At 40.9% G+C, this 22,154-nt stretch overlaps 2 protein-coding genes across 43 annotated transcripts in view; both read right to left on the bottom strand.

Annotated features, from left to right (window-relative positions):
* Positions 1-8,024, bottom strand: part of LOC110522244 (adhesion G protein-coupled receptor G6) — a 68,197-nt gene extending 60,173 nt beyond the window's left edge. For 12 of the 35 annotated variants that reach the window (XM_090232809.1, XM_090232798.1, XM_090232815.1 and 9 more), the window contains exons 1-2: positions 7,499-7,930; positions 2,806-2,894 (exon numbers count right to left, since the gene is read on the bottom strand). In XM_090232809.1, the coding sequence (XP_090088935.1) occupies positions 2,806-2,894; positions 7,499-7,500 (91 nt within the window). In that variant the 5' untranslated portion in view covers positions 7,501-7,930. Of the gene's footprint in view, positions 1-2,805; positions 2,895-7,498 lie in introns of all 35 variants that reach the window. The other 23 variants (XM_090232799.1, XM_090232811.1, XM_090232805.1 and 20 more) reach the window with 4 other exon arrangements.
* A 2,851-nt stretch (positions 8,025-10,875) lies between these two features.
* Positions 10,876-22,154, bottom strand: part of LOC110522243 (vacuolar protein sorting-associated protein VTA1 homolog) — a 46,016-nt gene continuing 34,737 nt past the window's right edge. For 4 of the 8 annotated variants that reach the window (XM_021600468.3, XM_090232796.1, XM_090232797.1 and 1 more), the window contains 3 exons: positions 16,151-16,366; positions 14,642-14,719; positions 10,876-12,554 (listed from right to left, as the gene is read on the bottom strand). In XM_021600468.3, the coding sequence (XP_021456143.2) occupies positions 12,409-12,554; positions 14,642-14,719; positions 16,151-16,366 (440 nt within the window). In that variant the 3' untranslated portion in view covers positions 10,876-12,408. Of the gene's footprint in view, positions 12,555-14,641; positions 14,723-16,150; positions 16,367-22,154 lie in introns of all 8 variants that reach the window. The other 4 variants (XM_021600467.3, XM_090232794.1, XM_021600469.3 and 1 more) reach the window with 1 other exon arrangement.

The raw sequence follows: 22,154 nt of genomic DNA, 5'->3' as shown, positions 1-22,154 counted from the left end.
GCCACTGGTGTGGTGTGTGTGTGTGAGATGCTGTCAGCCACTGGTGTGGTGTGTGTGTGGTGCGCAAAAGGAAAAACAACATGCCAAACGATGTTTACTCAGTTTGTATGTCAAAAAGAAACACTAGACACACCAAGCCCTGACCGCTGCTGAGGGACTGACCAGGCTCCTCTGTACTCACATGGCTCAGAGGACACACACATACACACACACACAGGCGTGCACACGTACACATTTAGACCCACATCGAAGTAACTCTTTTTCAGTTAATGCAGTTTGTGAAGCAAGTCAATGAGCATAATTACTACAGCTAATTGCTGCCAATGTGAGAGTCAACTATAGCTGGCTTCAGCACATCATGTGCAGCAACTCCTGGAAAGTAATTTTATGTTAAATAAAAAGGCATCTTTGTTTTTCAATATTCAAAGTCTTTTCCATTCTGACTGGCAATGTGTTCAATAATTGCGGGTTTCAAAAAGTGATTCTGTACAGTACAGAACTTAAAAGAGCAACATTTGCATACATTTAACTTTCAAAGAGATGGGAATCTGCATTTCCATGATTAAAAGCATTCTCATCTTAATGAGACATTAACATAAGAACACAAAACCCCATTGTTACTGTATAAACCCGAAGACGCTGACCTGTAATGAAATTTGCACTGTGTTGTTGCTGCAGCATGACTGAAACATGAAGGGCGATGAAGGTCAGTGAAGAGAGGGCCTAAAAAAAGGGTTTGATCAGAAAGCTCCTTTGAGAGGCGGCAGGGCAGGCTGCAATGGGACGGTGCCAAGGGATGAAATGCCAGATACGCAGAGACGGGCAGAAAGGGGCTCAAACATTCACTGACACTCCCACCGCCTAAAAATAGACTCTTTCAGATGGGGGGACCTCTGAGGAAAGTTTAATCCTCCAGATTACTTGGCTGCTTTCAAGCGGCCCCCTCCTGGTCTCCTGGCAGCACACCTGTGATACCTGTATCTCAGCTGGTCTCTGTCCCACCCCTGTCTTTCATGAGAGGGCTAATTGAGTGGGGGAGTGAGGCCCATGCAGTTTAATCACAAATGACCCCATCTTCTTGACACATGGGAGTTGTGCTGCTGTGACATGGCGGAGCACGGAACAGCGCTGCCAATTTGTATTTGTTTTCAAAGGTCTGCTGAGACCACAGCTCATCACCAGGAACACACCCACGCATGTTATGACAAAGTCAAAACTTCAACATAGCGTAGATCATATTTTGTGGAATGCCAATTGATGGGGGGAAACTTGATGTTCTGTTCATTTGTGGTTGTAAGAAGTGTCCTATCACAATTCAAATACAACAGAAATGGGAGTTCTCTGCCCTGTGGTGCCAGATACCCATGTGGATTTAATCATAAACTGTTGACATGTCTGAGTCAAAATTCCCCTCTTGATGTCCTACTTAATAAAGGAACTCTATTGACATTTTCCTTGTATCTTCAATTTTCTATTTTTTTTTTTTTTTTTTTTTTTTCTCTCCTGTTTCTTGTGATAGATGGTATGTATTTAATAGTAAAAATGGGGCAGCATTTTATGACAATAATTGTTTGCGAGTTGAGATCACTCTGTTGATTCTCTCTCTGGCACCAAAAACACTTTGAAAAAGTGCCCTGTTTCCCGGCACTGAATCTCCTATGATCCAAGCCTTATCTGAAAACCAACCAGAACTATAAATGTCTCTGCTTCAGGTCTGCCTGCCAATACCAACCAACACAGCCAACTATGACATGTAACAAATAGAAAAAAAAGACTATGCTTTCTAAAAAAAACTACAGAACACCCAGAACTGCATAAAATACCCAAGTCAGACTTACAACATGCAGGAGAACAATGTTTTATCTCCTAGGTGAGAGAAGTGGTGTGAGCTTTATAAAGCCTGAACTGCAACAGAATGGAAGCCTTTTTCTGGCTTCAAAAGGGCTAGCTCGTGTGGTAAACACATTAGCCTAGACCTACACACATGCTTAGCCGAAAGACTCTTAGCAGAACGTTCAACGGCACTCTCGGGTCGAAATTATATTTTGTCACGTGTTTTTGTTTTTTTTTGCTGTCAAACATCGCACGTGACAAAATGAAAAAGCACGAAAGCAAAGTCATAAACATTTTCATTTGTCATTTGGGAAACATTCACCCTGTTTCAGAGTCTGTTAGTGTAATGAAACACATATTTAAATCCCCTTTCGGGATTACCTGGTGGTGATAAATAAAAAAGTGTCTTGTCATCGCTGTCTAAAGTGACATTATCCAATACTGCACAATGACTGCATTTATCCATCACGAGTACTGCCACAAGTATTTATCCAAGACTTAACTGCATTTCTTTAGATATCATGACTGTCTTGTGCTTTTATGGAATCTACAGTACTCGTATATCAGTTGTCGCCAATGAACGGATTAATAAAGGTAACGCCAATGTTTCTGCCCAGTGCATAGTTTGACTTGCAGGTCTGATAGCTACTGATACCAAACTACTGTACTGTGGATAACAATTGCCTTTCGGTGTCCAATCATTCTGAAGGTACATATGTAAAACAATGAGTGCCAGTGTTAACAGAAGCAACGAACATGAGAAAGCAGAAGCGCAACAAGCACAATCACTGAAACAGGAAAAAAAGACAGAATGAAAGGAGGGCAATGTTGAGAGAAAGCAATGTTATACAGTTTAACAACCGCAATGAAACAATCAGAAATCAATATCCATTTGTCTTTTTTATTTCAGGAGGAATACTATTCAAAACATAAGAAAACACAAGCGACGCCAATAGTATAATCAATCTGTACCTTGTCTTTGCAGGGACATCAACAGCAGGGCAACTGGCAGGACATTACGGAACTTCCATCGCCACCATCCTCCACAGATGTAAGACTCCCTGTCAATCACAAATCACAATTAGGACGGAGACATGCTGGTTATCGTCTTATAGTCATACACATGCAGTAACACAAATGACATAAATACACACACACTTACAGTATCTTTATTCATACTGATGGGTCTGCAATTTGAGTCCACTTTCAACATTTTGAATTATGTATCTGTGGTATGGAACCATATTTTTCCGCACAACGAGGAACCACAGCGAAGCAGATGCAGTTTTGTTATATAATGCTAAATAATTATCCCATGTCAGTTGTAATGACTTCCAGAGTTAGACAGCACCAGTGGTAAGTATCCGACAGACTGCATCAGTGTGGTGGTTCATTCAATGCTCCGTGTTTGAATTTCACATGAAAATCGTATTATAATAACGAAAGGAAAATACACCAATTACTGTCATTAGCCATGCCCATAATAACCAATGTGGCTGTTTTGATCTCTGGGTACATACAGTATATACAACCCTCTTGCCTGTAGACTTTACATTCCAGGAATATCATTCAGTTGATGGATAAAAGCTGTGTCTTTAAAATGTAATAGATAAATGAAACAATTGCATATGAAACGTCCACATTGTCTGAGAGGAGTTCACCATCGATATATAAAAATGTATACACAAGTCAGTCAGCATAAATTCACTCTAATCTTATCTAACATGTACGCAAGTGAATTCGATCAATCACTAACAAAACAAGCAAACAGTACAAACCTAAACCAGGTTCACAGCAAGAATACAGAATGAAAACTGCAATGTGATGGGAACAGAGAAGAGACAAATAGCAAGCAGAGTCAATCCATTCTTCTTAACACATTTTATTGCTGGGTCTCTGCTGTCCAGATACTGTACATTGATGTGGGGTTACTACAGAGATACTACAAAATCCACCTCTTGTCATGTGAGGATGTTTCTCTTTGGTTTCTAGGTGTCATTTTTCTCTGAATTCACACGTGACCCATGACCCCATCTGAATCTGAATCTGAGTCATTTGAACATTTCTGTGACACCTCGTTTTCTAAAATTCTCCCAATCAACTCAAGACCACACAAACAAACCTCTCAGTCAGTCAGGAAATTACAGTATACTCCAAACCCAAGTAATTTCACAGAGCTGGGTTAGCGACTATTAGCTACTCATATGGTTGAGCTGCTGTGGGCCTTAACTATAATGGACAGGATGGAGCATCTGCCAAGAGGCCCTGTTCGCCTCCTCAATCTTGGATAGGAAAGGGCCTCCTCTGTTAACTTCCACTACACTGAGCGAGACTCTATCTGGACGGACTGCTTTTCCGCTTTACCAAACACTACCTTCATTAGCCAATAGCCACGTCTGGTCTGGGCTTAATTGATACCAATTACTCTAGGTGTTTTTTTTGTTTGTTTTTTTCCCCTAGAGGGTGGATCAGCTTAATATTGCGGAAAGAATGTTGCTTCCAATGTATTTTTTTGGTAAATATATATATCCATACACGCATGCATATATATACACATATATACATACACATACTGTACGTATAAAGACACACATACTTTTTTAAAGAATATACCTTTATTATTATTCCCCGCAAACCCTACCACCCTTCCCCCAATTGAAGTAAACTAATAAACACTTCTGCTTCTACCTTCAATCCATACATCTTATACACATTCTACAGACACAGTCTACTTTACAATAGCTCTCTCTTGTTTGTTCTTAGTCCTTCCTCTATTTCTGATGTCCATCCAGTTTGATTTCTATTTGTAACTATGCTATTTCACAGAAGTTCTGAACCTATATACATTTTACAGATCCCGTATGTTTTACATTGTTTATCTTGTTATTAGTCCCACCCTTCAGCTCCATTCAACCCCTCCCATCTGACTCTCAACATCATCCATTTCGGATTTCTACTTGCCATATATTTCTCAACTGTGCTGTGATGCCTCACAAAAGAATTGAACCTTCCTATTCTCATAGCTTCTACAGATTTTAAATTAAAAATAAACATTTTTGCTAAAATAATAATTATAGTGTTGATTGATTGACTATGGCTTTTCAAATCACCCAGTATTGCTATCTGTAGTGTTAGTTCTAGGCAAATGTTGCAATTCTTCAGCCATTCCTGGACCTGGGTGTTCACCGGTACTCTAGGTGTTGCCTGAGCTCTGGGTGGTGCTGGAGGAAGATTAAAAATAACATTTCAAAGCTTCTGTGAGTATTTCTATGTTGCATTTTCTCAGTAGGCAGTAGGTATCACCCATTGAATGATTCCTGAAGAGATGCAATCACTGTAGTCACGGGATAGTAATTTACTGACATCAATGTGATCCTGGTGACTCAGAGCATCTTCGCAGCGACAGCATCAAAGTATGGAAAAATACCAAACCCTCTACCTTGCTTCAATGAAGACTTTAAATAACATCGTTATATTCACAAAATTCACTAAACTTGACCCACTGTTGTTTTGTTTACTGTGTGCCCTCCCAAGTTCACTGCGTCCTAACTCAAAGCCCTGCCAGGGAACTCACTTAGACAAGATGATGAGTATTGCAATTCAACTTCCTCGCAAGCAGAAGGAGCACCGAGAGAAGTGATATGGAGTATATATATAGGCCAACCACACAAAGGCCATGATCCCTGGTCATATTTTATTCAGACAACAGTATTTTACCTCATCACGTTCATCATGGCTACCAGGAAACAAAGATCAAGAGAGGTGATCTCATCAAGAGAAGGAAGGAAAATCCTTTCTTATAGTCATTCAGAAAACAATACTCAGTAGTGAAGAACTGGCATGTTTACGACTCCACGACCTTATAACTCCACGACCTTATAACCCCACGACCTTATCTCAAAGGACAGTCAATATTCTTTCTGAACAGACTCAGTATAAACAGTATAAATATGGCAAAGTAGACTATACAAATTTCACACAAAAAAAAAGCCACGAATATACTTTCTCATAATTCTAAAGTCATCCATTGTTACTTTGACTATTCAAATAGTAACTAATATGGCTATTGGAAATGATTGGTTGTGATTGTGTTGTACAAAGGAAGGAAACCTCTGAAATAAAGTTGACATTTCTAACAATCCCCTTTTTTTTATTTAGTAGCCTAAACAGTCCAGTAGACAGTAGCCTTTCAAATGTAGAAGAAAAAAATAAGGAAGTGAATTACATCTTTACACATATTTTATAGCATTAGGCCTAGAGAACAAGACTAAATTAATTGCTTATTACATTAATTCATGCAATTCCTGACATTAGAGAAAAAGTGTTCTTTGTTGAAAGTTGTTTCTCTCAAAATATGTAAATATGAATGCAAAACAAGCAGAGAGAGGTCAGTGCTTTGGGTCCCATGGAGAACACATAAAGACTGATTCATCTGATGGCTAGGGTGGATTTTCGTTGTACGTACGTCCATCAAACCCATTGATGCCAGGCCCTCATAATAAAAAATGGGCAGTAGTAACATAGATGAAGACAGTATTATCAATATCCAAACTAGTAGGAATACATGTTTAGAGTGTACTTATAGTAGAGAAGACTGGTTGGACAAGAGTCATGAACCATCTCCAGACACATTCATGACGATAGCTAAATGCCTGTCTTTCTCACCCTTCACAGAGCTCTCCTTTGAGGATGCCTTATAATGGTATAGTGCCATCACTGAGCTGTTGGTCTCAGGATATGAGAGCCATCAGATTAAGACTTTTTAATTAAATCCCCCAGTTTTGTGGAGTGACTGACATCAGCCACCTGGGGCAGGTAGAGGCTATTCATCTTCTTTTCAACAGATTCTCTATGACTTCATTTCACATCTCTTAATTTTCACTGTCCTGTCAGAGAAGTCCCACATTGAGGACCTGGTGGAACTAGCTGGAAGCTGTGAGTTTAGTCTGTAATCGTTCAGTTTACATCACCTTTTGGAACACATTCTAGGGTTGTGTAACACCAGTGAAGAACATTTTAAGAACAGTCATTCAACAGCAATTTCTCACATGCTGATTACACTTCAGAAGACAACACATGTCAATGTATAGTCTTTATGAAGATACAAAATCTGGTAGAAATTATATATATTTTTAAAACGTGGCATACATCAATACAGCATACAGAGAGATGAGGAAATAATACGAATTTCACTCATTTTATTGTTCAGTAAGGTCAGTAGTGTGTTCAGTAGAGCTAGGCAGAAAAATCCATGTTAGTGAAAAAGCTGTTCTCTATGATGTAAGCTACTTTCACTTCCTCTAAAATAGTTGAGTTTACTTTGTGTCATCATCATGCAGTGTGCATTTAGCATGTAATAATTGACCATGTCTTGAGTGCTATTGAACATGAATTTATGAAAACCCTATAGCAATATGGCCAGCGGCGTTACATTAGCAGTCAAATGGGTTAACTATACAGAACAAGATGTTGACTGTGTTTTGAAAACATTATGACCACTCTCAGAGTCAATAGGCTAATTAATAGTAAATAAACACAAAGTGTAACAATGTAACATCCATGAAGTTATCCTCTGGTCACACTCAGAACAATCTCTAAGACAATGAAAAAGTCAAGCATTGACAATAACGCCATGAGCAATCTTTTTTTTTTAAATATAACTTACATTATCTTATTGAAGAGGGAGCTGGTCTCCTTGAAGAATCATATTATCTCCTCTCCTGTCGTCCGACCGGAGTTTGCAGTTTTGGAAAACTTTTGGAAACTTCTTCAAATCCGTGACACGCCGACGTTTGAAAACTTAATTCAGGCAATCACAATTCAGTGTATAAACGCTAAACACGCACTTATCCCAAAGTCGAAACTCAAATCGATTGATGAACCTTTTCCCCGTCCCGCAAGATGCTGGAAACATCAGTAAAGCTGTTTTACCGTTCAGGGCCGTGTCCTTGCACACAGCTAGAGGACGTTCTCTCTCCCTCTGGCGCCCCACCCTCAACTAAAGCCAGGCAGGCAAGTCCCAGGGGTTAAGAAAATGTGCTCAAAATGCTACAAACCCATCCAGAATTCTACAGCAGTTGCTTCTCCACCATACTGTGAAAATTGACAAATTGGACATTCACAGGTTCCACATAATTAGGTCCCATGATAATTGTTTTATTCTGTGTCTGTGACTTACAGCATGGACTGACAGTAGGCCATGCCACAATGAACGTAAACATTCTTTAAAGGGGTAATTTGCGATTGCTACATATTTTTTTAAACTTTAAAATTCATTATACACTGAGTAGTCCATATTGAGTTGCAGCCCTTTTTGCCCTCAGAACAGTCTCAATTCGTCCGGGCATGGACTCTACAAGGTGTCGAAAGCATTCCTCTGGGATGCTGGCCCATGTTGACTCCAATGCTTCCCACAGTTGTGTCAAGTTGGATGGTATCAAGAATTGTGGTGGACCATTCTTGAATCACACGGGAAACTGGAAACTGTTGAGCGTGAAAAACCCAGCAGCTTTGCCATTCTTGACACACTCAAACCGGTGAACCTGGCACCTACTACCATATACCGTTCAAAGGCACTTAAATATTTTATCTTGCCCATTTTCTCTCGGATTGGTACTCATACACAATCCATGTTTCAAATGTCATAAGGCTTAAACATAATTCTTTAACCTGTCTCCTCCCCTTCATCTACACTGATTGAAGTGGATTTAACAGGTGACATCGATAAGGGATCATAGCTTTCACAGGGATTCACCTGGTCAGTCGATGTCATGGAAATAGCATGTTCCTAATGTTTTGAAGAATATCTTATAAATGCTTAATGAGCTTAGTTCAACTGTCTAACACCATCAGAACCCCAAACCCCCAAAGTTGTGTTATAGATCTGTCATTCTCATTGAAAGCAAGTCTAAGTAGCATTCTATGTGCGTTATTTCTATGCTTCCCGTTCTTGAGTTTTTGCCAGTTTTACTTTACACCAGGTTCAAACAGCTGAAAATCAATATTGTTGGTTAGGGAAAATATATTTCACTGCGGTTTAGATGGTACAACGATTATCTACACTATACTTGCTTGTTTTGCCACATAAACTGAAATTAACTATTAGAATTTTAGCAACCATGAAATTGCAGAGTGATTTCTGCATAGTGCATCTTTTATGGAATCTATTGAACTGAGGGAGGACAGGACTGAAACAAGTTCCTGCATAGTGGAATTTAGTATGTAGGCCATGAATGATCCAAGCAATTTTGCTTTCAACGGCAGTTTAGAATGATCTTCCTTTGAGATAACTTAACAGGGTTGGATATCTGAATTCAGCCTGGTCTCATAGACTAGCTGTAACATAGTAAACATACATCTGGGACACTCAAATGAGTACGATATGTCATGTTTGGTTACATAAAACAGGTTACTTAAGGCAAACATGAAAGGAGGATGGTTGAGTGGGTGTCTGTATTACGTGAACATCTAGCTATCCAAATTTGATCACAGACAAATTATAATTTTAGCTAACTAGCAACTTTTCAACTAGTTATTAGTTTTGAGCTACTTTGCAACTACTTAGCATGTTAGCTAACCCTTCCCGTAACCCTAACCTTAACCGTTTTAGCTAACCCTTGTCCTAACCCCTACCCTAGCTAACGTTAGTCACAACAAAGTAGAATTCATAACATATAAGTTTTGCAAATTCGTAATATTTCATACGAATTGTAATTTGTAACATAGCGTACAAAATGGATGGACATCCACAAATGAATACCTACCATATGAAACATAATATATCATACTAAATGGAGTGTCCTGGATTCACGTACAGAATAATACAAAATGCATGCCTCATACACTTTTTCATCTTTTCGTTCTCCAAAGCCATCACTTTTGTGTAGTTGAGGTTTAACCACAGCCAAAATATAAAATTATATGTATTCTATTGTTGATGGAACTATTGAGTTTATTGTAGCTCCTTAATTGGGTTGGGGGGTTCTATTAAGATAATGAGACATGACAGATCTTTGAATGAAACTATGGGAAGCACTTTATCCCATCTTCCAAAACATCCCAAAATAGAATAGAACATTGACAGTTTTATGGCGTGACAATACAGCTATAAACTAACTTTCAGATATGGTTCCCTAAATGACGGACAATAGCCTGGCAAAAGTGATTCCGTTTCCAGTTGTGAGTGACCTATACAGCTGGGGACACAGCTGTTTTATAATGGCGGGGAGGCTTTAAACTATTCCAAAAGCCAAGGAAGTAGCTCCTACCAGTACATAATGAATCATGACAAAGGGATGATCAAACCCAGCTGATGTTCTCACAGTACTGTCAAGTGAGCTAAATAGGGCCAGTATTGATGTCATGTGAGCAGTGTTTACGTTGTGTGTATGGGTGGTATACTAACCATAACAATATAAATTGAAATGTTGCAAAATAACTGTGGAAAGCAATACATGTCCGCATCTTGTCCCCATGACCTCCAATACTTACCATACCGCACAGAGTTAAGGTGCAGTTGTTCACGGTCACAGAGAGAGAATTACCAATTTCAATTGACGTGCGACTTCTCTCCCCCATCAACTACATGCTAGAAAAAATACGTAGAAGGAATCCACCTGATTTTCATTTGCATCAACACCATGCCCATCAACAAGGAAGGAAGGGACTCAGGCAAATACAGATGCTGGTGGTGATAGTTCAGCCAGTCGAGAGATAAAGGGCCAATGCCCTTTGTATAACTCTTAAGGCAACATGCAGGCAATGAAGAAAAACAATGAGCGTGATGACATCAAGAAACTAGGCATAGTAATCACATTGAACAGGTTGAGCAAACCTAAACATGACCCCAGACGACTAATTGTTCATTACCTGAATTAGTAGAAGCCTAAGGACACTCAAAGGACTTGGTATTTGCGGTACCTCTCCTGTCTCATTCATATTTTAATGGGGTGTAACCTGATTGATTTAATGAACAAAATGTGCTGGAAGGTATCAGTGTGGTATTTTGCAAATGCAGGACTCAAAAATGTCAGTCGGGGATCATGCAGTTCATTAAAGGTTTAATTTCCAGCATTTAATTTCAATGCCCCTTGTAAATGCAGCAGGGGACTCCCTGGTGAGATTACACATGTTCTAAATGGAATTGTTCACTCCTTTCATCTCATTGATTTACACATTTATTTAATATGTTGAGCCTTCAGAGTGAACATTCCACAGTGAGGTCCACTCAATTATCTGCTCTTAGAGTTTCAGCACATTTTAATAATCGCTAATGGCTGTACATTACAGTTCAATTACTGTTATCAAACGAACATTAAAAGGGAGAAGAGAAGGTCATCTTCAAAGCTTGGCTACATAAACAGAGCAAATGAGTTAAATACATTTCAAGTGGAGACAGCAGTCGAGAGGGATGTTGCGTTCTGGATAAATCTATTCAAATAACCCATCAACAGACTGTTGCGGTCTCTATGGTGTGGAGCACTGGCATGCTTCAATATTTCCCAGTTCAACATCACTATGGAAATGTATAAAATGATGAACAATAACTTAAATACTTTAATTGATGCGTTTTAATAAACGGGAAAATGAGTCCTTCATTTAAGTACACATCAATAAATGAAATGAACAATTTAGAAATATTAGAAACACAAAATTCACTCAAGAAACTTCTGCATATTTGAGGATGGACCAATCTACTGCTCAGTCAAAGATCAGAGCATCCAAAAGTCCAAGTTTCGTGACGGGAAGGGCTTTCAACTAAAGTGACAATACTTCTCTATGGGGCGGTTTCCTGGACAAAGATTAAGCCTAGTCCTAGACTAAAAAGAATGCACAATGGCTAATCTCCATTAAAATAGCTTTTTAGTCTAGGACTAGGCTAAACTTATGTCCAGGAAACCAACCGTATATGTCCCCTTCTTGTTGAACAAAAGTCCTCCTCAGTTTTGTTTACTAAAGCAGACAGTATCAGTATATACAAACAGGTCACCAACCATCAATCAATTTACACATTTTATTGAAATTGTGTTGATGCAGAAACGACAGTCCTTTCACCCGAGAAAACAAGGCAAATAGATACTGTATTGAAAACACAGTAAAAGGGCAGATCAATGTCGCCTGAAAATAGGGGATTATATCTACTGTCTACTTCAAGCATTGGGCTACTTTACTGTACGTAAAATTGATGAGAAATGTGGTATTTTTTGAACTGCAACATGAGTACGTTCCCAAAACGTGCATGCATAGAAAAGTGTTATCAAACTACAGTGAATAGGTTGCTCGTGAAAACTAATATAAGGAGGAAATTAGCAGGGGATAAATGCACCGTTTTAACATACAGGCTCGGGAAGTCTTTAGTGAGCAACTCACTAGTTATGGACAGCCATGATGGAAGCTCCACAGCAGGAGTCCAATATGGAGACACAGATGTCATTGTTGTTTACGTTATGTTGGGACAGAATTGCTTTCTTCAGACGGATACAGCTGGGGTTGCTGTAGATTATAGGGTAACGGTCTCAGTTCTTCTGGGCCAGATCAGCGATGTAGTGATACTGTGACGCCGGGGGACAATGGGTCTCATTCTTTGCCAGTGGTAAGCAACTTCAGGGCCTTCTGCAGATTCTGCACCGCCGTGCCCACGTCTTCGTACTGCAGGGCACTGCCGGCGTACTTACAGTACTTCTGAGCTCTGGTGTAGTCCTCTGGCGTGAGGCGCACGTCACCTGCCGAGACAAAGAATAAGGAGTTTCTTTGAGACAAGTGTAATTATTGAAAATAAAAGTTACATTCTATAATGTGATCTCTTAATTAAGAGAGATTGTGTGTGAGTAACACACGCCTCTCCTATTTGACTCCCTCACTGACCCGCCCTATTAGGTCATAAATTGTCTGAGGCAGACCAGCCTGAAACAGCTCTCTGATTTCTCCCTGAACTCAAAACGTATTTCACAAATCCAACCACACTCTGCAATATCACCAGAATTTGAGACACTGGCCATAAGTCCCATGACCATTTTTACAATATAAGACACTATTTAAAACTCTTAAAGAACCATGTCGGTCTAGACACATATGCTAAGCATTTTTAGTTTCTTCAGAATTCAACATGTTTTAAAGCACATTTGTGGTAACATGAACATAAACATTGAATGGTGTCTTTCAAAATGATAGGTTTCTTGTGTATGTGTTAAGTAATGTTACTGCCTATTAATCGGTATGGACAATGACTAAGAACATGTGGTTTTGCAACATGTTAAAAACTAGAGGGAGGAAAAACGGACATGATTGAGGATACTTGCTTACCCTTTCACTCCGCTACAGTGAGTGATATACTAAAATATGATGATCATGGACCAAATTTCCCCAATCTTGCATTGTCTACCGGTGACTGTCCCATTTACAAAAAAATGTAAATAAACATTACGGGCAAAAAGTACTCATGTATTAGCCACATGGCAAGGGATGCATTTGTGGCTTGCCACAAGAAGCTCCCATTTACCACCAGGCATTTAAATGATAGGGTTATGCCGAGGTTGGGTAGATTCTGAACACTTGTGTTAAATCAAGGCAGACACTGGTGGGCATTAAGGTAATTTTATAACCTTGGCCCTTCAGAATATACCACTATGCAAATGCTGTTCCATCTGAGGAAAGATTTGCACAGCTCTGAGGGTAGGTTAAATGGTCTGGTCACAGACCATCACTGCACTCTCAACTGTTTTCAAAACATCGCCTAAAGCCTCCTCAAATAGAGAAACAGAATGTCAATATTCTAACGTTTATCGGTTTCTTCTTATTTTGCTTGGCTTTGAAGGTCATAAATTAAAGTGATACTTCAGGAATTTGGCAATGAGGCCCTTTATTTACATCCCTAGAGTCAGATTAACTCGTGGATACCATATTTATGTTTCTGTGTCCAATATAAAAGGAAGTTAGAGGTAGTTTCGCGAGCCAATGCTAACTTGTATTAGCACAATGACTGGAAGTCTATGGGTATCTGCTAGGATGCCAGTCATTGCGCTAACGCAAGTTAGCAATTGCGCTAGTGCTAGGGATAGATCAGGAAAAATCACAGGTGAACAGCATTGTTTAACTATTATACTGTTCACTTTTATTCTATAAACTTCTAGCAGCGAATTTTAAAAATGTGCCTCAGTGTATTTGGTAATGTTATGTAAATAAGGTATGCTGTTTTTATTTTTAATACATTTGCAAAAAATCTTTGACCTTTGTCATTATGGGGTATTGTGTGTAGATTGATAACGAAAAACATAAATTTGATCCATTTTAGAATAAGGCTGTAACGTAACAAAATGTTGAAAAAGTCAAGGGGTCCGAATACTTTCCGAATGCACCGTACGTCCTGTGTAACACTATCACACTGGCTCCTGCTGCGTAAGCCATGTAATTATCACCTCTCATGCCAACCAAACGCTGTGTTTTCTGCTCTCTATTCATTAACATTTATTAATGCTGCATTGTCATGACACTGCAATTGGTAATGTAGTCATTTTCTTTTCATCAGCCAGTGATTATTTGGGTTTTGTCTGTGGTCATATTTTTCCCACCAGCGCTGGAAACCAAGAGCCCGAAGTCTGTTTTCCATAAAGCATTTTATGAGGAGACCTGCCATGTGCCAGTCTTTCTCCACCCCTCACGCCCCCACCCTTCGTCTCCTCACAGCCAGGAGGTGGTGGTTTTGGGGTGTGTGTGAGGCGAGTTGAGCCCCAGGGTGCCTGGTGAAGGGAAGGGGGTACTATGTGGTCCCTGTCCTGTTCTCGCTCCTTACCTTCCTGCTCTTACTCCTTACCTTCCTGAGTGGCACTCCGCAGTGAGGGGTCGACCGCTGGAATGCTTCGGGGAACAGGCACTGGTTTAATGGCTTCTCCTGCTAACACAGGGGAACAGGGCAGAGTTAGTCCAGTCCACCTCTCTAGTCCACCCAGAACCTCTAGAGTCCAGGAAAAACAACACAGGGCACTTTCAACTTCTGCTACGCCACAACCAAGAAATGTGTTGGCTAACGCTGGGATATGACTTTATGATGTATAAAGACAAGTGGTTTGAATGCACTTGGAGACCAGTCCTCAGTCCATTCACTCCAACCAAATGGATGATTGACTGCAGATCTATGATGAAAACAAGGTGACATTTGATGATCATAATCTGGAACAATGTTAATTTTTCTCCTCACAGCCAATGTATAGCCTCCTGAAACAGGTTCCAGCTACATTGGTCCAAAAAAACAAGGAAAGTCCTGAGGGAAATCTGTGCAGATACATTTCATGTGTTTGTATTGCAGGATCTGGGGTTTGCAGCGTGGCGTGTCGCCCCCAATTCAATTAGCGCCTGGGCACCTCTGGGGTCACTGGGTGGAGACCAGTCATTTCCTCTGTGCCTGGGAGCCAGTGGGCTAATCACAGAGGACACAGGCAGGCCCTGGGCCTCCGGGGGAAAGCACCCTATCAGGGCTTCAGAATGGACCCTGCTCTCACTGACCCCCTGCCTTCACCCCTGGCTCTGCTCTGACTCTGATCTTTAAAAAGGTAGAGTGAGAGAGTGATAGCAGGGAAAACAGGAAGACACGCAGGGTAAAGTCAGCAAGGCAAAGACCAGGACAGACCTCTGCCGCCCACGGCCTGCCAAGACTGAGTCAATAAGGAAACTATGATAAATCTCAACTGTCCATATTACATCCACAACCTATGTTGATGTCCTTTATCATCAACAGCAACCTTAATGAGCCTGTGGCATATTCATAATAACCACTAGAGAATGAATAAACAAACATATATCATTGGTCTTTGTCTGGTGGGGCTGTTACAAATGACTGAGTGTTGGCTGCTTTGTGTGATTCAACGGTCCCCTGGGTGATATGGGACACAAGTCAGCCGCAAAGAAAGCAGTCATTAGGGTTCATTACACAATCCTGTCTCTCCGCTCACAAAAGACCTGCCAAGGAAAAATGCCAAAATATACAAGACGGGTATAATGGCAAAGTGTATCCCATAGGCTTGAGCAGAGCTGTACTCACGTTATGTCAGGGGGAACACCACTCTGTTATACATCAGGAGAAGTTAGCGAAAAATGGTCAGATGAAGAATTAGCCTAGTCAAACTAGACAAGGAAATAATTAGTCAAGTCTATGTAGTCTTCATCATGACCATTCTGTCTCTCTGCTAGAGCTGATCATGTTTGTAATCACAAAGAAAGACTGCACTGATCCATCTAAAGATATGAACAGCTCATGAGTAGCAATCTAAAGGCTCTGATGAGTGTTGTGGATGACAGGGTGGTGTGTATAGCTCCTATACTGTACCTGTAGGTGGAGGGAGCTCTGCAGGTGTGTTGGCTGGGCAGTGGGCTCCATGGGGGATGTTGATATTGTTGTAGTTGGTGGGGGGGTAGGGGGGACCCCCCATGGACCCAGACCCCTGGTTTGGATCCCCAAAGCCGGGCTGGAAATGAGGTGGAGACTGGGGCTGAGCAGACTGGGAAGAGGGTCCCCTTCCACCCTCAGCACCATACTCCTCATCTGGGGAGACGAGGAGGGAAAAAAGAAGAGAGGAATTTAAGACACAGTTAAAGTCGGAAGTGTACAGACACTTAGATTGGAATCATTAAAACTCGCTTTTTAACCATTCCACAAATTTCTTGTTAACAAACTATTGTTTTGGCAAGTCGGTTAGGACATCTACTTTGTGCATGACAAGTAATTTTTCCAACAATTGTTTACAGACAGATTATTTCACTTATAATTCACTGCATTCCAATTCCAGTGGGTCAGAAGTTTACATACACTAAATTGACTGTGCCTTTAAACAGCTTGGAAAATTCCAGAAAATGATGTCATGGCTTTAGAAGCTTCTGATAGGCTAATTGATGTAATTTAAGTAAATCGGAGGTGTACCTGTGGATGTATTTATAGGCCTACCTTCAAACTCAGTACCTCTTTGCTTGACATTATGGGAAAATCAAAAGAAATCAGCCAAGACCAAGAAAATTGTAAACCTCCACAAGTCTGGTTCATTCTTGGGAGCAATTTCCAAATGCCTGAAGGTACCACGTTCATCTTTACAAACAATAGTACGCAAGTATAAACACCATGGGACCATGCAGTCGTTATACCGCTCAGGAAGGAGATGCGTTCTGTCTCCTAGAGATGAACGAACTTGTGCGAAAAGCGCAAATCAATCCCAGAACAGCAGCAAAGGATGTGGTGAAAATGCTGGAGGAAACAGGTACAAAAGTATCTGTATCCACAGAAAAACGAGTCCTACATCGACATAACTTGAAAGGCCGCTCAGCAAGGAAGAAGCTACTGCTCCAAAACCGCCATAAAAATGCCAGACTACGGTTTGCAACTGCACATGGGAACAAAGATCGTACTTTTTGGAGAAATGTCCTCTAGTCTGATGAAACAAAATAGAACTGTTTGGCCATAATGACCATCGTTATATTTGGAGGAAAAAGGGGGAGGCTTGCAAGCCAAAGAACACCATCCCAACCGTGAAGCACGGTGGTGGCAGCATCATGTTGTGGGGGTGCTTTGCTGCAGGAGGGACTGGTGCACTTCACAAAATAGATGGCATCATGAGGATGGAAAATTATGTGGATATATTGATGCAACATCTCAAGACATCAGTCAGGAAGTTAAAGCTCGGTCGCAAATGGGTCTTCCAAATAGACAATGACCCCATGCATACAAAGTTGTGGCAAAATGGCTTAAGGACAACAAAGTCAAGGTATTGGAGTGGCCATCACAAAGCCCTGACCTCAATCCTAAAGAACATTTGTGGGCAGAACTGAAAAAGTGTGTGCGAGCAAGGAGGCCTACAAACCTGACTCAGTTAAACCAGCTCTGTCAGGAGGAATGGGCCAAAATTCCCCCAACTTATTGTGGGAAGCTTGTGGAAGGCTTCCTGAAAGGTTTGACCCAAGTTAAACAATTTAAAGGCAATGCTACCAAATACTAATTGAGTGTAGGTGATGAAAGAAGCAAAAGCAGAAATAAAGTCACTCTACTATTATTCTGACATTTCACGTTATTGAAATAAAAGTGGTGATCCTAACTGACCCAAGACATGGAATTTGTACAAGGATTAACTGCCAGGAATTGTGAAAAACTGAGTTTAAATGTATTTGGCTAGGGTGTATGCAAACTTCCAACTTCAACTGTATGTAGTTTGCAGTCCCTCAGACCTCGGTCATGGAGCTCATACTGTTTGCACACAGATTTATAGTAAACTTTTCACATTGACAATGGATAACTGGCCTGCCCCCATATCACGTCAGTTATCTGATAAGGCTGAACTTACACAAGACTGAATGTTAAGTACTGATATGAGGTATAAATCTATAAACAACCCAATAAAATATATTACGGCACATGAAGTCAGAGGACAACATGCAGATATACTGCCCACTGAGTTACATAATTTCCTTGCTGTGGCAACAATATTAGAGGCTAACTCAACCAAATAGGTCACAAACACTTTTTCATCAAAGCACAACAGGATGCTACACTTTATCTTGGTAAATCCCTTTCAAAAACATTTCCCACAGTTTTTTTGTTCTCCAATCATGTGGATTTTACTTCTGAAGCTTCAATTCGCAATATGCTTCAATCTAATTCGAAGACCATGATTGGTTCATTTGTCACTGTGGAGACCGTTGTGTGGGTATGCTTCAAGATGAAAATACGTGCACCACCAGGTCCCAGACCAGCCATCCTCTCCTCACGCCGTCTTGTGCAAATAGGAGGAATGAGTCACCAAGGAGGCCCTTTTTTCCCTTCATGCAACCAGTGATGCAAAGGAACGTTACAGGAATCCTTACAGCCATGGAAGTGGATATGAGCTTCCAACACACAAGGACAGCTTCTTGGCATGGATTGGCTGAGGTGAATTAGAGATGGCCACTTTGGGGCAATGTGCCGAGTGCCGGCATACTGCTCAAACGGAACGATGTGAACACTAAGTTGTGGAGAAACATACCAGGCATTAAGCCTAAGTTTTCTTATGCAAAGATGAAACGTAAGATTGAAAGAGAAGTACTTGAGTAACGACAACATATAAAAGACTAAACATATTGGACTTTAAAAGACTATTCAGACAAAAAAAAAAAAAAAAAGTGTCAAGTGTTTTGTGTATACTGAACTTCAATGGGCTTAACAGGAAAAGGTTATCTACTCAGTCTTTGAGCTGCGATATGCACCATATGTTTCTAAAGCACAGTGAGCCAAATCCCAGAAGAACAAGCTTAAATCCTGTCATGCAGAGAGAAAAAAAGTAGGAAATTCCATTTCAGGGGTATGGCGCCTGTTTTTTTAGACTCATTAAAAGTAATACTATGCTCAAAACATATTTTAGAGTGACCAGATTTAATTGAAAGAAAATATTAACCCCAAACATATTTTCGGAGATTAAAAATCCTACATTGTATGTGCCTACATGTGCTATATTTGACACCACTTTGGACATAGATCCCTAACCTCCATAAAATGAAACATTTTCATAGATGTTTCTGTGTCAGCCTTAAAACCATTTCCTCTGCCAATATTTGTGTTTCTCTAGCATATTGTCCCGTTTCCCCGCCCAGACTTAAGGTGAAATTATATGGCTGGAGGAGGCTAACACAAATAAACTGTCTGGGCTTATGTGACAACGTCGGCATTTGTCGTGGTGCGAAAGACCGTCTACGGGAAGACGCAGAGGATTGAGGGGCTAATTGGAGGGGGTAGGCCACATGAGGATGGGGAGGCCTGGTCCCAGAACATCTCTCTGAGATATGGAGACCTATGGAGCTGTGTAACAGGAACCGGGTATTTTCCCTGCAGACACTCTCTCTGCTCTGATCACTCACAGCCCAGCTCTGCACAGCCTCAGCCTCACACACTGAGCAGCATTGTATCCTACTTACTTGCAGAGGGGGATCTTGATTGCTCCGAGATAAAAAAAAACCCTACCTCGCTCCTCTCTTTGGATCAGATGAAACTCCCACGATTAGAGCCACGTGAGAGACAGACAGTAAAGATAAAGTCACACATTATGTCTGAATCAGTGAAAGGAGCAGAGACAGGAGCTGTAGTTGAGCGTTTCGCCAATGGCCCACTTAATCTTGATTTGTGCCAATAACAGTTGGGAGTGATGGGCGTTTTAAATGGGTGTTGACAGCAACTCTAGCACAAGGGCTTGGTTCAGTTGGACCCAATAAATGGCCAGCAGGGTGAAAGAGTGCACAGGGATAATGAGTGACAGAGACTGTGAAGAAGGGATCGTAAACAGATGTAAAGATTTTAAATCGAACGCAAGTCTCGAGGCTCGGAATGCTGCCTTGTGCATAGGACAGACAATCCCTTAGATTGAAAGGATATGCATTAAATTCAGTCCTGCAGTCACAGCCCAGTGATACACTGCATAGAAACGTTCCTTCTCGTAATGACACTCCGAAATGACGTAGATTTTAAACCAATAATAAGATTCAAACAAAGTAGCCGCAAGGCAATTTTCGTGCTGCTTCTTATCAGAGTTGAGCTGGTGAGTCTTCTACTTGGCCAAAAGGACAACTCTCAAACATGGCAGATGATGGATAATGTAATTGATTGGCGACTGCAGAGGTATTGAACGTTCTGAAAGAGTCCCTAATCCTAATGATAGACTGAAAAAGACACTTCAGCACATTACTGATGCCCTGTGAGAAAATGTTGACCGTATTTGTAGCTTGTGAAGCTGAATTGGAGTTAAACTCTACTTTCCATGCTTTGCCCTCAACCCACTGCTTATTTGAGATGTGTCCTTATTTTTCGCAAAATGTTAAGGATTCAAATACGTCTGTACTAATTTCCATCGTTTGGTGGCATGGCTACAAAACAAGCGTGCCTTCAATGACTGGACTGGACTTGTGGGCAACATGGCAAGCAGCTTGCACTTGTTTGTTCTGCCTCTGGCTCACTCTTCAATCGGGACAGGGTTCAGCACCACGGTTGAGGCTTGGGGAAAGTATGCTAATCAACAAAGTTGCTTCCTATTGGCTCTCTGTCATTTCAACAGTGTTTTCCTCCATTCCGTTCCCCTTGCTAATCATCTCTTCCTCCTTGGGAAGTGGAAAGTCAAGCAAATATGTATCTGAGACAATGCAGTCACTGTGGGCCCTAAACAAAGCAAGATTTATTCCCACACGTAGGTTTCAATAACCTACTAAACAGGTCAAATATAAGACAGTAAAACCAATAAAAATGTCAAAATGGCTATGAATCTAAAATAAGCTAATAGAAAAATCTGAAAATCTATCCCATATCAAAATACAGTAAAACAAATCAAGAGTAAAAAGCCCAAAATCCCAAAATGAACACCCAAAGTACAGTCTCTGCTCATCATTGTAACACATCCTATTTTATTTTCCATTTACACTCTGTTTTCATGTAATAATGAGCAACGGGCCACCCTCTTCCTGAGTTGTGTGACAGACATGTGGAAACAGTGAGATGCAGTGATAAGATCCTGATGTGTGTGGACTGAGTTAGACTCAATACGAGGGAGAGGAGAGAATATGATATCAGCTTTTTCTTGGCAATGTTACACATCAGTGGGAATAACCATACATGATGTCACCACTTACAGAGGGAGGCCCACATTCAAAACAGGCAGGAGGGAGGGGAGGGACGTTACTCTCCCCACACAAAGAGCTTAACTACACCAGAAAGTAGGCTACGTCTAAAACTAGCCTTCAGACAGTCATACTGTAACTTCTATTCAATTGTGTGGCTAAAACAAAAGAGATGAAATAGGGGACAGACCAGCCGCATGTTCATTTAGAGACCCTGCCCCCATAGTTTCAGTCTGGGTGCGGGTTGGGTCGCAGTAGAGTGGAGGGCTCCAGAGATGACTTCATCGCTGACATGTGGTGCTCAGGTCAAACGTACTGTATCACACCCAGCAGATGTTCAGAGAGGAGCACAGTGATCTAACCGCGCCATGCTCTGCTTCATATCACACTCTAACCGGTGGTTAGGAGGGTCCCCAGGCCCTGTCCACCACAGGCAACATCTGTACCGCCTGGCCGACCACTCAGTTCTAAGTTCGAGATGTAGTTACTCTGGGAGTCTTGGTCTCTAAAGGGTGTTACACACAAACCAACATAAGACTGACTGTACCACAATAATACACACTCATTTTAAGACTGTTCTTAACCAGTGGATGTCAGCCGCAAACCTTCAATCCAAAGGTTTAGTAACATATACTTCTGACAACACAGCCACGGGGTAAAACTACCTACCCTTGGCCCTTCCTGACCCTCTAAGGATAAGGGGTTGAAAAAAAATC

This window comes from Oncorhynchus mykiss, chromosome 4 (assembly GCF_057628025.1).
Source record: "Oncorhynchus mykiss isolate SJ-2025 chromosome 4, ASM5762802v1, whole genome shotgun sequence".
In the NCBI taxonomy this organism is placed as follows: domain Eukaryota; kingdom Metazoa; phylum Chordata; class Actinopteri; order Salmoniformes; family Salmonidae; genus Oncorhynchus; species Oncorhynchus mykiss.
Note: the sequence above shows the minus strand (reverse complement) of the source record. Positions and strands in the feature narration are given on the sequence as shown.